The sequence below is a fragment of the Cyprinus carpio genome, chromosome B23, assembly GCF_018340385.1.
Source record: "Cyprinus carpio isolate SPL01 chromosome B23, ASM1834038v1, whole genome shotgun sequence".
NCBI classification, from domain to species: Eukaryota; Metazoa; Chordata; class Actinopteri; order Cypriniformes; family Cyprinidae; genus Cyprinus; species Cyprinus carpio.
In genome coordinates, this window is record NC_056619.1 from 21,920,942 (window position 1) to 21,937,061 (window position 16,120).

Here is a 16,120-nt window from a genome sequence, read left to right on the forward strand (position 1 = left end):
CCTGAAAGAGTACATTTTTGGCAAAACTATTCTTTCAACCTTGAATGTGATCAGGAGTACAATTAACATGCATCTTTAAATTTAAAGTTTTTTTTTTTTTTACAAAGGTCTTTATCTGATATCTGGCACAGCTCTAAAGTAGTGTGTTTGGGTTAAGAGAAATCAAGTTACAGTGACTCAACGACGCCCATCATGCAACATTCCATATGGAATCACATGATGTGAGGCGCTACATTTCAAACAGTTCCATTCCAACGGAACCATAACACTCCAGACAATGTGAATGTAACAATTGTTTTAAAGCTTTTTTGATGTGAAGAGCCAAAAGGAAATCAGACATTTTGCTACAACAAGGTGAAGTCAGATGAAAACCAAGGTTAACAACAACAAAACTTATTTGATCCCTCACCTAATTATTTACACAACGTCAACAGTCGAGTCTGCATAGAAAATCAAATAATCTCCTGTTCAATGGCATTAGTACAAATAATAGTCTGCTTTTGTTAATACCTGATCTATATTTAGATGAAGTGGCTAAAAATGGGAGGATTTGGGTTAAAGAAAATGAAGTTATTTGACAAAACTTGTAACTGCATTAATAGATTTATATATATATATATATATATATATATATATATATATATATATATATATATATATATATATATATATATATATATATTATTTTGCAAATGCTGAAAAAAAATTGTGACATTTAGAATAAAACAAAATTATATATAAAAAAAATAATCCTTAAAAAAAAAAATTAAATAATAATGAGAACTAATCCAAACTTTCTAAAAATGTAAATATAAGGCACAAAGGGTGAGTTTTTTATTTTTTTAAAGATGTGCTGTTGTTCGGGTCGGATACATTTACACCTACAGGAGAGACGGGCCACTTTGTAACCAGTCATTCACATTATATCGTTCACAGTATGTCTTCATGTTTGTGAGTTTTATAATAACTTCCTTCTCTGTTTTCCTGTGAATATTTTAGAGCATTCACCACATTCGGTCGATCCTAGTGCTGCATTATGAACATCTAACTATTTACATCTGTACTGTCTGGTAAACAGTAGGTGCAGACGGGATATATTTGTTTGAGGACATCTGGTCCAAAACATCAGCACAGTCACAGCAGAGAACGAGAGGAATGAGAAACCATTGCTGGTGAGATCGGAGCAGGAAAACGCATGGTCAGTTTGGAAGACTTGCATAAGGATCCGGAGTAGAAAATGAGCGTGTTAATAAAGAAGCCTGCATAGCATTTCCTTGTGAGGGGTTTTAAATAGAGATATCAAGTCATTTGATTTCACTTCTGCTTTTTGGAAGCGGTCACGAAACGAAATTCAGTTCCAGGATCCGCTGTCCCTTTTTCATTTCCATCGCTGGGCAAACCTGTAGAGAGACCAAAACAAAACGGTAAATCAACCATACTCTCATTTTCACCAAATACCAAATAAATTATACCAAATAAATACAAATACCAAATAAAATCCTGCTTTGGTGAATGAAATTATGGCGGAAAAAAAAATCTAATTATGACATCCCAAGTCATCATTCTAACACAAAAAGTCTAAATTATGAAAGAAGTAGTAGAAATTAGGAGATAAAAAGTCTGAATAGTTTAATGTCATGTAATGTCATAATTTTGACTTTATCTAATAATTTTGACTTTTTGTCATAATTCTGTCTTTTCAGGGTGTAATTATTTCATAGTATCCCATAACTTCAATTATGTCATAATTATCTAGTAAATGTACCAAATTGCCTGCAAATATTATCAAGTATCTCATAATTCCATCTTTTTTATCTCATAATTGTGCATTTTTATATCTCATAATTGACTTTCTATCTCATCATTTCAAATTTGTATGCCATTTGTACTTTTTAGGTATCTCAATCTCATAATTTTGACGTTTTATGTTATAAGTTTTAAAAACGATTACTTAGTATCTCATAATTTTGACTTCCGTATCTCATAATTGCTACTTGTCTTAATTATGAATTATACTTTTTAAGGTATAATTATTACTTAGCATCTCAATTTTGATTTATGTCACAATCATAATTTTACCCTTTAAGTCAAAATTTTTCATTTTAAGTAATTTTTATTTGGTATCTCATAAATTTGACATTTTAATTATATTTATTATATATTAATTAATAAATAATTAATTATATTTAATTATAATTATAGTCATAATTATATGGCCTTTTATCTAATTTATCATAATTGCATTGCAACTTTTTATATCATAATTTCTACTTTTTAGGCCACAATTATTCCTTAGTATCTCATTATTTTGGCTTTTTATGTCAAAACTATTACTTTTTTGGTTTAAATTATTACTTATCTCATCATTTTGATTTATATCATAATTTCACCTTTTAAGTCTAAAATTTAAAGTTTTAAATTATATTTATCATCTTATATCTCATTATTTATGACTTTTCATACTTATCCCATAATTGTAACTTTTTTGTGTTATAATTTCTACTTTTTAGGCCATAATTATTACTTAGTATCTCATTATTTTGGCTTTTTATTTTATACTTTCATATCTCATAATTGCAGCTTTAGTCATAATTATGACTAAAATTACTTGTTAATACTTGGTATCTCATAATTTTGACTTTTTAATCTTTTAATTTTACCTTGTAAATCCAAATTTTTACTGTAAGGTCATATTTATAAACACTTATCTGTCAAACTTTTTATGTCATAATTCACACTATTTCTGTCTTCCACGCTCAAGCATACTTTGAAAGGCTTACATGCTCGACTGCGTGCGAGACAGCAATAGTTATATTTAGTAAGCATCATGAATAACTTATTTGAAAACCCAATAATCCAGCGAGTCAGCGTGTGACAGGTTAATAGAGGAAAAGAAACACACCAGACAGAGGTGAACCGTTGTTATTGATCGCAGCGGTTCAGCAGACAGCTGATATCTGAGCTCAACTCAATAACATGCAGGTGTTGACGGATGTGTGGTCTGAATCAGCAGAATCCCTCCACAGTAGCTGTGGTAAAGTTACTGTTGTGTAACTACATGTGGGCTTCCTTCCAAACATCACGTGGAAACTTGTTCTTCCTCACCATAGAACAAACCTGAGAGTGTTTCTATGATGCATGGAGACTATGATATTTCTAAATGATATAGCGCACTATAATCACAGACTACATGGCTGGTTGTTTTGCTGTATTGCAATCGCAGGTCCATGTGTCGGACAGCTGGCCAGTAGATGATTTACTGATGCAACATGGTGTCATCCAAGCTGTCTCTGCATCAGATCCGATTTCATCCCCGGCCAACTATGGCTGTAAGCAATCTGATAATGCCGTCTGTCCAATTGTTTTTCTGAGTTTGACCTGATCAGATGTACTTTACAGTGAGATTTTTCACAAAAGGACTACATAAACAAATTGGGTAAATAGACACCTTTAGCCTGTTATTCTGAGACACACTGAAAAAAAAAAAAGGTGTACAGTTTTCACACAGAAATTGATACACTGACAAAATAAAAAAATACTATAAATACTAAAAATAATACATTTTAAAAGAAATTGCTTCTTAAGTCTTTCTACTCTACATAATGTCATGCTTAATTTAATGTGATAACTAATAAATATGTGAACTCATAAATAAATAATTAAAAAATAAAGTATTAAAAAGTATTACAATTTTTTAAATAAAATTCTGAAACACTATTGACATGAATGAATATGATTTACATAATGTTACACATTACATAGTTCTTAAACAGTTTTAAAATAACATCTGCTATAAATAAAGTATTAATAATAATAATAATAATAATAATAATAATGCAATTAATAATTTAAAAAAGATAAAATATATAAAAATTATATTTAAAATTTCACAATTAATTAAAGAAACAATACGTAACATTAAATTAAACAATTAGAAAGACTGAACACACACACACACACATATGTACTTTGTTCTAATTGACTTTGAAAAATTTAAAAAACAAAAAAAGTTTTTACCCTTTAAAAGCTACTTCAGTTTCACATCTTATATTAGGCTTTTAATTTAATAGTTTGAAAAGATTTTGTACATGAACTTAATCTAAAAAAATTTAAAAAAGAAAGACTTTACACAACAGTTTAAGAAGAATAAGAAAAAAAGTGTGCCAAATAAATGGAAAAACAGCATGTTTTTCTACAGCTATAAGCTGAATGTTATTCCTGCTTACATAACAGCCTATAAACCCTCACTCCTCCCCAACAATCCTGGAAAACACTCCTGAACCTGAATCTCCACAACACAAACAACTGATCAAACGACTGTCGAACTTTCACACTAACATTCATTTTCCGCGTACCTATGATTGCATGTCAGTACAGAAGCTGCAGTGTTGATTATCTTGACGTGAACCGAGAGGAACACACTGCACTGCTGTGAACTCAATGACCCACTTACAGTAACTACTGACGAGAATCACAGAAACAACACAGACACAAGATGAGCGGCTCTGTGAACGATCTGAGCACAGAAATAGTTGTGTCTTGGAATACCGTAGTAGTAATATAAAATAATATATATAATGAAAATAATTTGCATCCATCTTAAGACAGGAGTGAATATGAAATTCAAGGTAATTAAATATTTCTTGACTGACTTTATCTACAATATACGGACTTCTAAAACCACTTTATCCATTTACTTGCCACAATAATGTAATGTATTTGAATTATCTTCATTTAAGGCTTTTGTTGATTAATCAGATTATTCAACATATGATTTAACTGATTAAAGCGTTTAATCGTTTGACAGTCCTACATTTTAATAAATAAAAGAGAAAGGGAAAAATATGGTATTTATGATTCAAATATAATTGATTTAGCAAATGTGCTATCTTACAATAAAAATAACAAGCCACGCAATAAAATGTTAGCATTATTTCAAATAATCCATTTAAATATAAATAAACCGTATAATAAAATTTAATAATAATAATAATCATAAGTTAAAATACATAAATAAAAAAGGAACAATAAAGAGCATTAAACAAAGCAAATATTAAATAAATAAATAAATAAATAGGTAAATTGCACTTTATTAAATATTATAAAACATTAAAAAGTATCAAAAACAGTAACATTAAATATAAAACAATAAATAAATAAAATAATAAACATAATAAAATTACAAATACATAATACGATATGAAACATAACTACACATCAATGTTAATTACTGATAGTGCAGATTTTTAAATAGTTCTTAAATAGTATTAAAAATAATAAAATTAGATATTAATAATATTAAAATGGATTAGTAGTAGTACTAGTTAAATAAAATAAAATATTAAAAATAAAAGTATTAAAAATAACACTAAAATATTTAAATAAACAAAGTTTAAAATGAAAGTTAAACAAAAATAAAATTAATTACACAATTAGGAAACATTATAAAACATTATTATTCATAAGGAGGGATATAATTTACATACTCTCACACATAATAAGTATTTTTATTCTTGTGGTGTAAATTACTGAAAGTGTGATTTATTTTATTAAAAAGGGAGAAAATCAGTAATACAAATAAAAAAAATTCATTAAAAAGAGTCAGAGCAACTGATCCTTCGATGTGAGTAGTGTACTCAGTAATACAGATGCAGTATACACAGGAGCAACTGGCTGGCAGGCAAAGAACAAAATGTTCTGAACGTGAGCAGAGACACCTCAGATTCTCACAGGCTGCAATCATCTCCTCGTCCCAGGCTAAAAGTCTAAGAGAACGGAAAGTGCTCGGGGTGTCAATACACAAAAATACCCCCTAAAACAACCCCCCGCACCCCCGTGAGACTCGCAGCTCACTCCCAGCCAGCTTGTTTTGACGGATGGCTGCCTCCATTCAGGCCGTCCGGGAGAGGAAGGAGGGTTTGGGCCCAGGCGTGTTGCGTAAAACCTCTATATACTCTCTCAAAAAAAAACACACGAACCACACACATACATACCGTCCACACACAACACGCTCAACCCATCTGACAGCAAATAAGCCGTCGTCACTGCATTTCACTGGAGATGCGTGCTAGTCTGAGCGAGTCATTGTTTTTGTATGTTCTCGCCTCGGGACACCAACCCAGCGAGTTTTGATTAAAATCGTGCTATAAAGCCGCTTCTAAAATGCATTTAATTTCCTCTGGCCTTTTCAGTTGAATCTCATCCAATGCAAAATCCTTAAAAGAATGCAATAAACTCTGCAGGAACTCTATTCCTGTATTACTGATGTTGCATAAAAATTGGTTCTTATACCCAAAACATGAAGCACCTGGTTTCGCGTATAAAACTTTGACGTTATTAAGACTTTAATTGTGAATTTCAAGTTAATTAAACTAAACTAAAGCCTTAAATTTTGACTTCTAGTGGTACTTTGTCCATTCAGTGAATTACTTGCCAGAATAATGTAATATATTTTGTTTTAATTTATTATAAATATTTAAATATTACATATAAAAATATAAATATTTTAGAAAATCTTGATATGGACAATACATTTTGATTAATCAAATTAATCAGCATATTATTTAATTTTATTAAAATGTACAAAAGACAGACGGACTTAAATTTAAATAAAAAAAGAAGGAAGAGGACAAACATATAGTTATATAATAATAAATAAACATAAAAAAATAATCCAATTATAAATAAAAATAATAAAAACGCAAACAAAAACATGGTTTATATATTGAACATATTCCAACATGATAAAACATAAATATAACACATTATATTTACATTATTTTAATTAAACGCATTTATACAGAGCATTAACTATTATCAATAAATATAACACATTATATTTACATTATTTTAATTAAACGCATTTAAACAGAGCCTCAGTATAATTTGAATATAAATGCTATAGTGGCTTCTAAAATGCATTTTATTTCATTTTCAGTTGAACCCCATCCAATGCAAAACCCATGAAAGAATGCAATAAACTGATGTTGTATAAGTTTTGGTTCCTACCCAAAGCATGCAGCACCTGTTTGGGAGTTTGTCACGTATTAAACTCTGACGCTATCGCCTCTGGCAGAGTGCATTCTGCTGCTAAAACGGTGTCGGATCTTGTTAATCAGATCACTCATGGAGCTCAGGGTGTGGCGTCAGAAAACTAAACAGGCCTGTGAGTTGAGCGATGGGTAGGGCACGACGGCCTCGCAGGGTACTGTACATGCTGCCCCTGAGGCCAAATACTGTACGTGGGTTCGATCCGAGAAATGAAAAGCAGCAGGAACGATGAGAAATTCTTGAATAGTTTGGATTAAAATCAATTTGGCACTTTAGAGTACTTTAACACTTACGTACTGCAAATGCTGTCAATAGAGGGCTGAAGATATGACGTATTTTGTAGACCTATTTTTCTACGCAATTGTTTTGATAGAGAGAAACAAGATACGTTTCTAGTTTCAATATTATGTGTTCTTCAGATGTTCTTCTTTAAATACAATAAGTATCGGTGGAATGCAAAGTGACCCACATTTGGTTTTTGACCAATGAAAATGTGTACAATTTAACAATTGGTTAGATTTGTTAAATTATGGAGCCATATTGAGATCCCAATATCTCTGGAAATTAACCATATAGGACCTTAAAAATAAGGATACCAAAATAAAAGTTTGTTTAAAGACAAAATCTAAAAGGATATTACGATATATTTGATACCTTGTGAGTTACAGCCATGCAAACTTCAAACAAAAATAAAATAAAAAAGTGCTTTTCCCCCATTTTTGAACCATCCCCATTGGCATATAATGCAGAAAAGATCGCTAAAGTTTACAAAGTTTACTAACAACCCCACCAACCCCTGTAAAATGGCAAGAAAATAAAGCTGAAAACTTCATAAATACACCTATTCCCAATGTAATTTGTCTACAATTTCGCAGGTGAAAATTGACATTTTGACATTTTAACATTTCTCTACAAAATAGTAGATTACTCTAGTGGATATTGAATATTTTGGCTTTTATCACTATTCATATTCGTCTCCAGAAAAAAAAAATAAAAAATAATAAAATTAAAATCTGAGTCAGGGAAATTTCTGAAATTTGTTTGATTTGACACAAAATTACACAGAATATATCAACACATCAACACTGGATTTAACAGCAACAACATAAACAAACATTGCTGTGCATGTGCGCTTTTGTGGCCCAAACATAACTTCCGGTAGACTTCCACAAAGAATCAATAACAACAGCAAAGTACCTGTACAGTAGATTATTTCCGATAACAAGCAAAATATGTTTGCTGCGTAAATCAGACGTGCTTATTGAACATGCAAATTAATTCTCTGCCAGCAGGAGGCGCTTTTAGAGCGGGAGAAATAGAGGTTTCCCCAGTAACAGCTGTACATTACACAAAGCAGCACTGAGCTCACAAACGCTGCTTTATCAGGCATTACAAGCAAGATGAAATTAAAACGACATTGAAAATTTCCAAAAGTTTTGATATTGTGGCTGGCCGCCACAAATAAATCAATGTATGGAAAACATTGCATCCCACAGCACAACATCTTGAGCCCTTAACTGTGTTTGTAGTCGGTGCCACCAGCCAGACCGATAAACAAACACAAACTCGTTAACTTCGGGCCAGGTGGGTGCACCCGATGAAACCGTCTATAGACCTTTTTCCTGAGTAAATGATGAGCGCCGCCATTACGAATTCTAACTTCAGATCGCATGCTCTTCTGTTCCAGCCTCTATAGGAACCCGTTAAAACAGTGCCCAACTGTTTTTAATGTAGCTAACATCGGCAGCTTCGTGTCATCTACACACTCATTAAACTTTGAGGAGTGAGGCACTGATGGTCATTGCAACACTGTAAAGTGATGGCGCTATGGAGCCATGTGCTTTTTTAAAACATTTTAATTGGTTTAACATTAAACTATCAGCTCAGAATATATGCTAATTTCACTAAATCATCCTTCCAGTTAAGAGTCAGACATGACTTCCGTGTTCAGGAAAACCGTCTACATGCTTAAAGTTAACATATCGCAGAACTCCATAACAAACCAAAGATTTTTGTAATAAAATATCGAAAAACCACTTGCACAGTGTTATACATTTCATGCAGTTGTGTACTTACGTTACCTCAAAATTTCCCAAGTATTTGTAAATCCAGAGAAATTCCTGTTTTAAATAATGACTCGTCCCCGGTCATTGTCGCCTATCAATGATGCAATATCCGTGCTATTCTCGGTTTCCGCTTAAGAATACTACGGCAAGACACATGGAGAAATGCGAAAGTGTCAGTTATACCGCATGCAGCGCACCACTGGTGTGCATTTACGTTATCATGGATCACGATTACACTTTGAAAAGTACGGAAGATCCAAAAAAACTTAGATGTACACCAACTGAGGCAAGAAGCCATTGGGACAAACACAGAAATAAAACTAGAATAAATATCGGCGTGGCGTTTCCAAAGCTTTGCGAAAACCTCGTACTGAGACTCCGCTCTCGCGTGTGTTTTACTAGGTAAGCAAATATCATCCGTGAAAATTATTTGTGAAAACGACATCTCCTATCGTTCCATGCTCAATCATTGCGTCATCGAGCTTCGCCTCTGTTATTGTTTTGAAAATGCGACCTCTAGCAGTGAAAACTTACATATTGTACCTTTAATACATTTCAACAACCCAAGAGGTCTTGTTTTTATGCATTATGGGATTTAAACTGCACTCTTAACCAATAAAAAGCAACCCACCTGAAAAATATGCGTGCTCGTTTCGGCCAATGGGTTTGGCTTACGCCGCCCATGTGACTTGGTCCATTCTAACCTCCAACTGAGACGCGTCAGGCCGGTCCTGCGGGTTGACCGCCAACATGTCCTGCAGAAGCCGCTTGACGCCTTCAGACATGATGCTCCGCGTCTTCTGCGGGATGTTCAGGACCATCTTTGGGTTCTCCAGCAGGGCCTCGCCCACCGGGACGATCTCGGTCCCCTGGCGGACGTACGTGCCGAGGAGCTCTCGCTTGGACTCGGCGTCGATGAACGTGATCCGCTCAATCATGGCCCAAATGATGATGCCGAGTGCGAAAATGTCCGCTTTGGCGGTGTAGTGGCCCTCCCACACCTCCGGAGCCATGTAGAAGTCAGAGCCGCATGCTGACGACAGCCAGAATTTGTTAATGTTCACCATGTTTTTGTTCACCTGGTTGTCGCCTTCGCTCTCCATGCAGCTGAGTCCCGCGCAAACCTTGCTGAGGCCGAAGTCGGCGACCTTGATGACCGGATCGCCGGATTTCTGCGAGATGAGAATGTTGTCTGGTTTGAGGTCCCGGTGGACGATGTTGTTCTTATGGAGGAAGGCCACAGCACTGGTCATCTGCTTCATGAAACTACGGTTGGTCCGTGGATCAGGCCGCCGCGAGAGGATGTACTGGTTGAGATCGCCGCCGTCGCAGAACTCCATAACAAACCAAAGATAACACGGTTCCTCTGGGTAACCCAAGATACGCTCACCTGGAATTATAGTAGAATGCAGTTAGCGAATCTTCTGCTCACCAAGACTGCATTTATTTGATTGAAAATGCATTAAAATCAGTAATATTGTGAAATGTTATTACAATTTAAATTAACTGTGTTCTATTTGAATATATTGTAAAATGTAATTTATTCCTGTGATCAAAGCTGTATTTTCAGCATCGTTACTTCAGTCTTCAGTGTCACATGATCCTTCAGAAATCATTCTGATATGCTGATATGCTGCTCAAGAAACTTTTCTGATTATTATTAGTCAGTCAAATTATGATTATTATCACTCAGTCAAAATTGAAAGCAGTTTCAGAGACGGAGCAAAGATTACAAAGACAATATTTTTTCTTTTAGTTTTTGGTACTCTTGGCTTTTTTGAATGAAAAAAAAACCATGTTGAATATATATATATATATATATATATATATATATATATATATATATATATATATATATATATATATATATATATATATTTATATATATATTTATATATATTATATATATATATTTATTTTTTAAATATCAGATTGCAACAATATTTTCCAATTGATTAATTTTTCTTGACAGGACAGTGTCAGAACCAGTGTTATTTTAATATCACTGAGATCCTATAGTTTTTATAAGTATATTTTAGATTTATCTTTATATTTAACTATTTCATTATTTATTACTATATTCTACTTATTTTTTATATTCTCCTTATTCCTTTTAATTTTTGTTAAAGTTTTAGTAATTGTGTTAATTTTTGTTTATATCTTTATTAGTTTTATTTTTTATATGTCAGTGTAATTTTTATTCATTTTTATTTCAGCTTTAGTTATTTTAGTATATCAATATTTATTTATTTTTTATTGTAGTTTCTTTCAAGTAATGATTTTTTTATATAGCTTTATTCTGTAACTTTAATAACCCTGGTTAGAACTAGCATTTGTCTGAGGTTAGTGTAAACCACTGGTGGCAGATCCAACCCACTCCATAATCTCCTCATGTGCTTCACTGAGTTATTTGTGCCGAGTCAGACGAAATGGCTCTTTATTGAATGTCGCTGGTTTCTAACTGACAAGCCGCTGTTTCAGACTCGTTAACAAACTGAGATGGTTGTGTTTGATTAATCCCAGTCCTGTTCAAATTACAGCAGCTTTACTGTTCATACGCCGAGCCTTGGAACTAAATTGTTGGTTTAGCTAACTCAGACAGGCTAGCAAAACACCAATCAGACTATAGCTGAGTGGTATTTTTGGAGGCTTTCCAAAGAGCACTGTACGAGAGTAAACCCTGATAATCTGTCTGTGTTCTGTGATAACGAACATCGCTTAACTTTAGGAAACAAGGGTTAGGAATATGCATGGAGAACAGGTGGAATCTGACACATACAAATGCTGTAAGAACTTATAAACACTTGGGAATGCTCGTCTCTCATAATGGGGAATTTTAAAATGACAATATCCAGGGCTCAAAAAAATATAAAAAGTAATAAAATCTTTTAAAAATCATGAAAAAACTAAAAAACAGACATTTCTATTTCCAATGTTTAATTTTTTAAGTTATGCACCACTCTTAAAAAAAATGCTTTTTTTTTTTTTTTTTTTTTTTTTTATTAATGATTGCAATGACTTAAAAATGAATCTTTATTGAACTATGAACATGTGAATGTGTTGTAAAATTATTAAACTATTATAAACTTTCCGGGGTGTACTTCACGTAAATATTTTAGGTCAAAGGGGTTTGACTGGCAAAGTTGTGAGCTGTAAATATGTTTACTGGAAAAACTGACCTATGATTACAGGTCACAAATGCAGAATGACTGCTTTGTAATAAACATAAAATCTTAAAAATAGAAGAGTTAATGCACCACCCTACAACATTTAATGAGTCAATTTTTTTTCATGGTGCAATGATTTAAAAATAAATCTTGATCCTGTAAAAGTCTGTATCAACTCTGCACAATGACAGTATATTAATAAATCTAGTTGTTAATCCATAAATGTGTTTATTAGCCAAATGACCTACTGATCACAAGTCACAGACACTCACAAAAAAAAACTGGCCTATTCAGATAGACATACGTCAATAATTCCCAAACTCATATATTTGTAGAACAACATTAAATGACCTAAAATAGATCAGCAAAAATGTTTCACATGCGAATAATTCCTAAACAAGCCTGTCGCGTGTGGATTAGTTTTTCCATTGTGGACGAGGCCACTAAATGGTGACACTTACATAACCGCAGTCAGCACAAAATAGATCCTGCTACTGCTGAGCACAACCACAAATATAGCACTCACACGACACCACAAACACGCAACCTCAACACACCAAATCATCATTAAATCAACACACCATTTGAAAAATTATGCACATTGTGTGTCATTTTTTGTGTGTGAATATATTCACAAATCTCATTTAAACCCATTTTTGATGGAGTACAGCATGTCAGTCTGCAGGATGTGTGAATAATTCATGTCAAAACTATATTCACGTTCAACGAAAAATCAAATAAAAAGAAAAAAAATCAAAAAAAAAAAGTAATAATCCAATTTCCAGGCCTACTACAATTTTAACAACTAATAAAAATTGATATTTCCAATTTACATGTTGAAGTTATGCACCACTCTAAAGCTCAAATTGAACTTTTGAGATTGCAATTAGTTAAAAATGAATCTTTATCCTGTGAATGTCTTCAAAAGTACTTGTATTCTGCTCAATGACAGTAGATTTTAATCTAATCTGATTTTGACAGCAAGCCCACAAATGACACGAAATGACAATATTATTAAATCTACTGGAAAACCACTGGATTCAGTTACTCAGAGAGACTAAAGCAGATTAGCAGAGGTGAACATCAAAAAAACTGGCCTATATGGGAGTGAAGGGGTTAATGCATGATGGGTGCTAGAACATGATGTTCCCTCACGCACAGAATACCTTCTCTTCCTATTTAGTTCATGTATAATAACATGCATTTAAAGATGCACAATGACAGGCATGCATTACATTAAAATCATAGATTTGTCATGCTTACAAAGTTGCATTGCTGTTATGCATCTCAAAATGCATATGTACTACAACACTAAACAATCCACTTGTGTTGACACTCAGAAAAAAAATCAATATCAGTTCACATCATGACTTATGCATTCGGTGCAACAGCTCCACGGTTCTTTACCTTTGAGTGAAGTTTCCACTAATCTCAAATACTGCTTGTTTCGTTTGTTCCCGTGGCTCATTTTCTGTGCCATGCCGTTTCTTTGCAGCACGCACTCCTCCAGCTGCACCACATTCTCGTGCTTCTTCTCCAGGCTCGCCAGGGCCCAGAACTCCGCGAGCGCCAGCTCCACTTTCTCGGGCGCGTCGCAGCGGAGCTTCTTCACCGCCAGCCGGGCTCCGGACCTGCGGGCGACGGCCTCGTACACCACACCGTAGCTCCCGCGACCCACCTCCCGGATCAAGCTGTACCTGGGCGTCTTGAGGAACACCGCGGGATGGGGACTGTCACGCTTGAGGAAGCCCGTGGAGAAACAGTCCTCCTCCTCCATGAGCTCCTCATCATCCTCGTTGGTCGCCACGGGCAGCGGGCGCAGGACTTTACTGGCATCCCGCCTCATGTGTGCGCTGGGCGGCTTGGCTCGCTTGCAGCTCCGTCGGAGGCGCGTTTTTATTCTCCCCTGTGTGCCGTGGCGCAGCTCCATGAGTTTATTACCCCCTGTGTTAACATATGTTTCGGGGCAATAATCCTATTTTTCATAACGTCCCTGAAAAGCTGCGGGAGTTGTCACTTTTGGGGAAACTCGACAGGTTTGTTTGTGTCTTTTGTCACTTCCTCCATCGAACGTCTCTGACTGACATAAACAACGTCATTTGGAGAGCGCGGAGGGGGCGTGGCATCGGCGGCCTGTTCCATTTCATTCATAAGACGGGGGAGGCATGTCACAAATGCGAACTATTTTAAAGCTTTTTTCCTAGTTTAAACACCATTCAAGCGATTTATTCGCACAACATGTATTTAAATATACGAATACAAAATGTATTAATATGTAGGGTGTTTTTTTTTTTTCAAATTTGTTCCACCAAAATGTATACATTTCTTAAGAAGTTAATCGTTCCATCATGCACAAGCCCATGTGTGACCCTGGAGCACAAAAGCAGTCATAAGTAGCACAGGTATATTTGTAGCAATAACTAATAATACATTGTATGGGTCAAAATTATCAGTTTTTCTTTTGTGCCAAAAATTGTTAGGATATTAAGTAAAGATCATGTTCCATGAAGATATTTTGTAAATTTCCTACTGTAAAAACATATGAAAACTTAATTATTGATTAGTAATATGCATTGCTAAGAACTTCATTTGGACAACTTTAAAGGCGATTTTCTCAATATTTTTATTTTTATTTTATTTTAGATTTTCAAACAGTTGTATCTCAACTACTGTCCTATCCTAACAAACCATACATCAATGGAAAGCTTAAAGCAGGGGTCTCCAGCCCTGCTCCTGGAGAGCTACTGTCATGCAGATTTCAGCTCCAACCCCAGTCAAACACACCTGAAGCAGCTAATCAAGGTGTTCAGGGCTACTTGATAATTACAGACAGGTGTGTTGGAGCAGGGTTGGAACTGAAGCCTGCAGGATGGTAGCTCTCCAGGAGCAGGGTTGGAGATCTCTGGCTTAAAGCTTTCAGATAATGTATAAACCTCAGTTAAAAAAAAAAAATTGACCCTGGTTTTGTGGTCCAGGGTCACATATAAGTTTTCTGACTACAAAAACACTCATTTGAGAGTGATGGCATATATAATAGTTTTTATTTATAGAATTGTACAGCATTTTAATGAGGGGATCTGGTCTGATTGTAAATGGGCTGACGTCTGGAAAAAAATAAAATACAATTTTGTCCAATAAAGCTATAATAGCCTATAAATATGGGGATCAAACACACACACACACACACACACACACACACACACACACACACACACACACACACACACACACACACACACACACACACACACACACACACACACACATACATAGACACACACACACACACACACACCCCACACACACACACACACAAACACACACACTATATATTTAAATCAGTGGGGTTGTAAAAAAATAAAAGTGTTTGTGTGTGTGTGTGTGTGTGTGTGTGTGTGTGTGTGTGTGTGTGTGTGTGTGTGTGTGTTAAGAACAAAACCTGTAATACTATGTGGTAAAAGTTTTTTTAAAACCATAATTAATTTAGATTTATGCTACATTGTTTATGTGTTAAGAACAATGCCTTTAATATGTGGTAAAAGTTCTTTAAGCCACAATTGTACGCCAAACAATTAAGAACAATGTCGGCGCTTTAATATGTGGTAAAAGTTCTTTAAGCCACAATTGTATTCAATTATAATCATATGGGCCCCTTTTTCTATTATAAATCAGTGGTGTCATAAATTTATTATTGATTCGATAAAAAAAATACAAGCCAGGAAGTACAATAGAATAAACAAAATATATAATATTAATAATAATAATAGTGTAAAATAAAAAGATAGAAATAAAGTTAAATATAACAGCTTAAGGTGGCGTTCAAATGTAAGGTAAACC

At 34.2% G+C, this 16,120-nt stretch overlaps 1 protein-coding gene across 1 annotated transcript; it reads right to left on the reverse strand.

Moving 5' to 3' along the window:
• Positions 1–797: 797 nt before the first annotated feature.
• LOC122141884 (serine/threonine-protein kinase 35-like) lies at positions 798–14,373 on the reverse strand. Its single transcript, XM_042750513.1, has 3 exons — positions 13,691–14,373; positions 9,748–10,506; positions 798–1,400 (listed from the first exon to the last, which is right to left on the reverse strand). Exons 1-2 carry the CDS (start codon positions 14,211–14,213, stop codon positions 9,788–9,790), a joined length of 1,242 nt encoding a protein of 413 aa, XP_042606447.1. The 5' UTR covers positions 14,214–14,373; the 3' UTR covers positions 798–1,400; positions 9,748–9,787.
• Positions 14,374–16,120: the final 1,747 nt, after the last annotated feature.

Bases quoted from the DNA above. Each gene is read 5' to 3' on its own strand.
- LOC122141884 (XM_042750513.1), bottom strand. From the start codon at position 14,213: ATGGAGCTGCGCCACGGCACACAGGGGAGAATAAAAACGCGCCTCCGA. The intron at 10,507-13,690 runs GTAAAGAACCGT...CTATAATTCCAG, and splicing joins AGTGGAAACTTCACTCAAAG to GTGAGCGTATCTTGGGTTAC.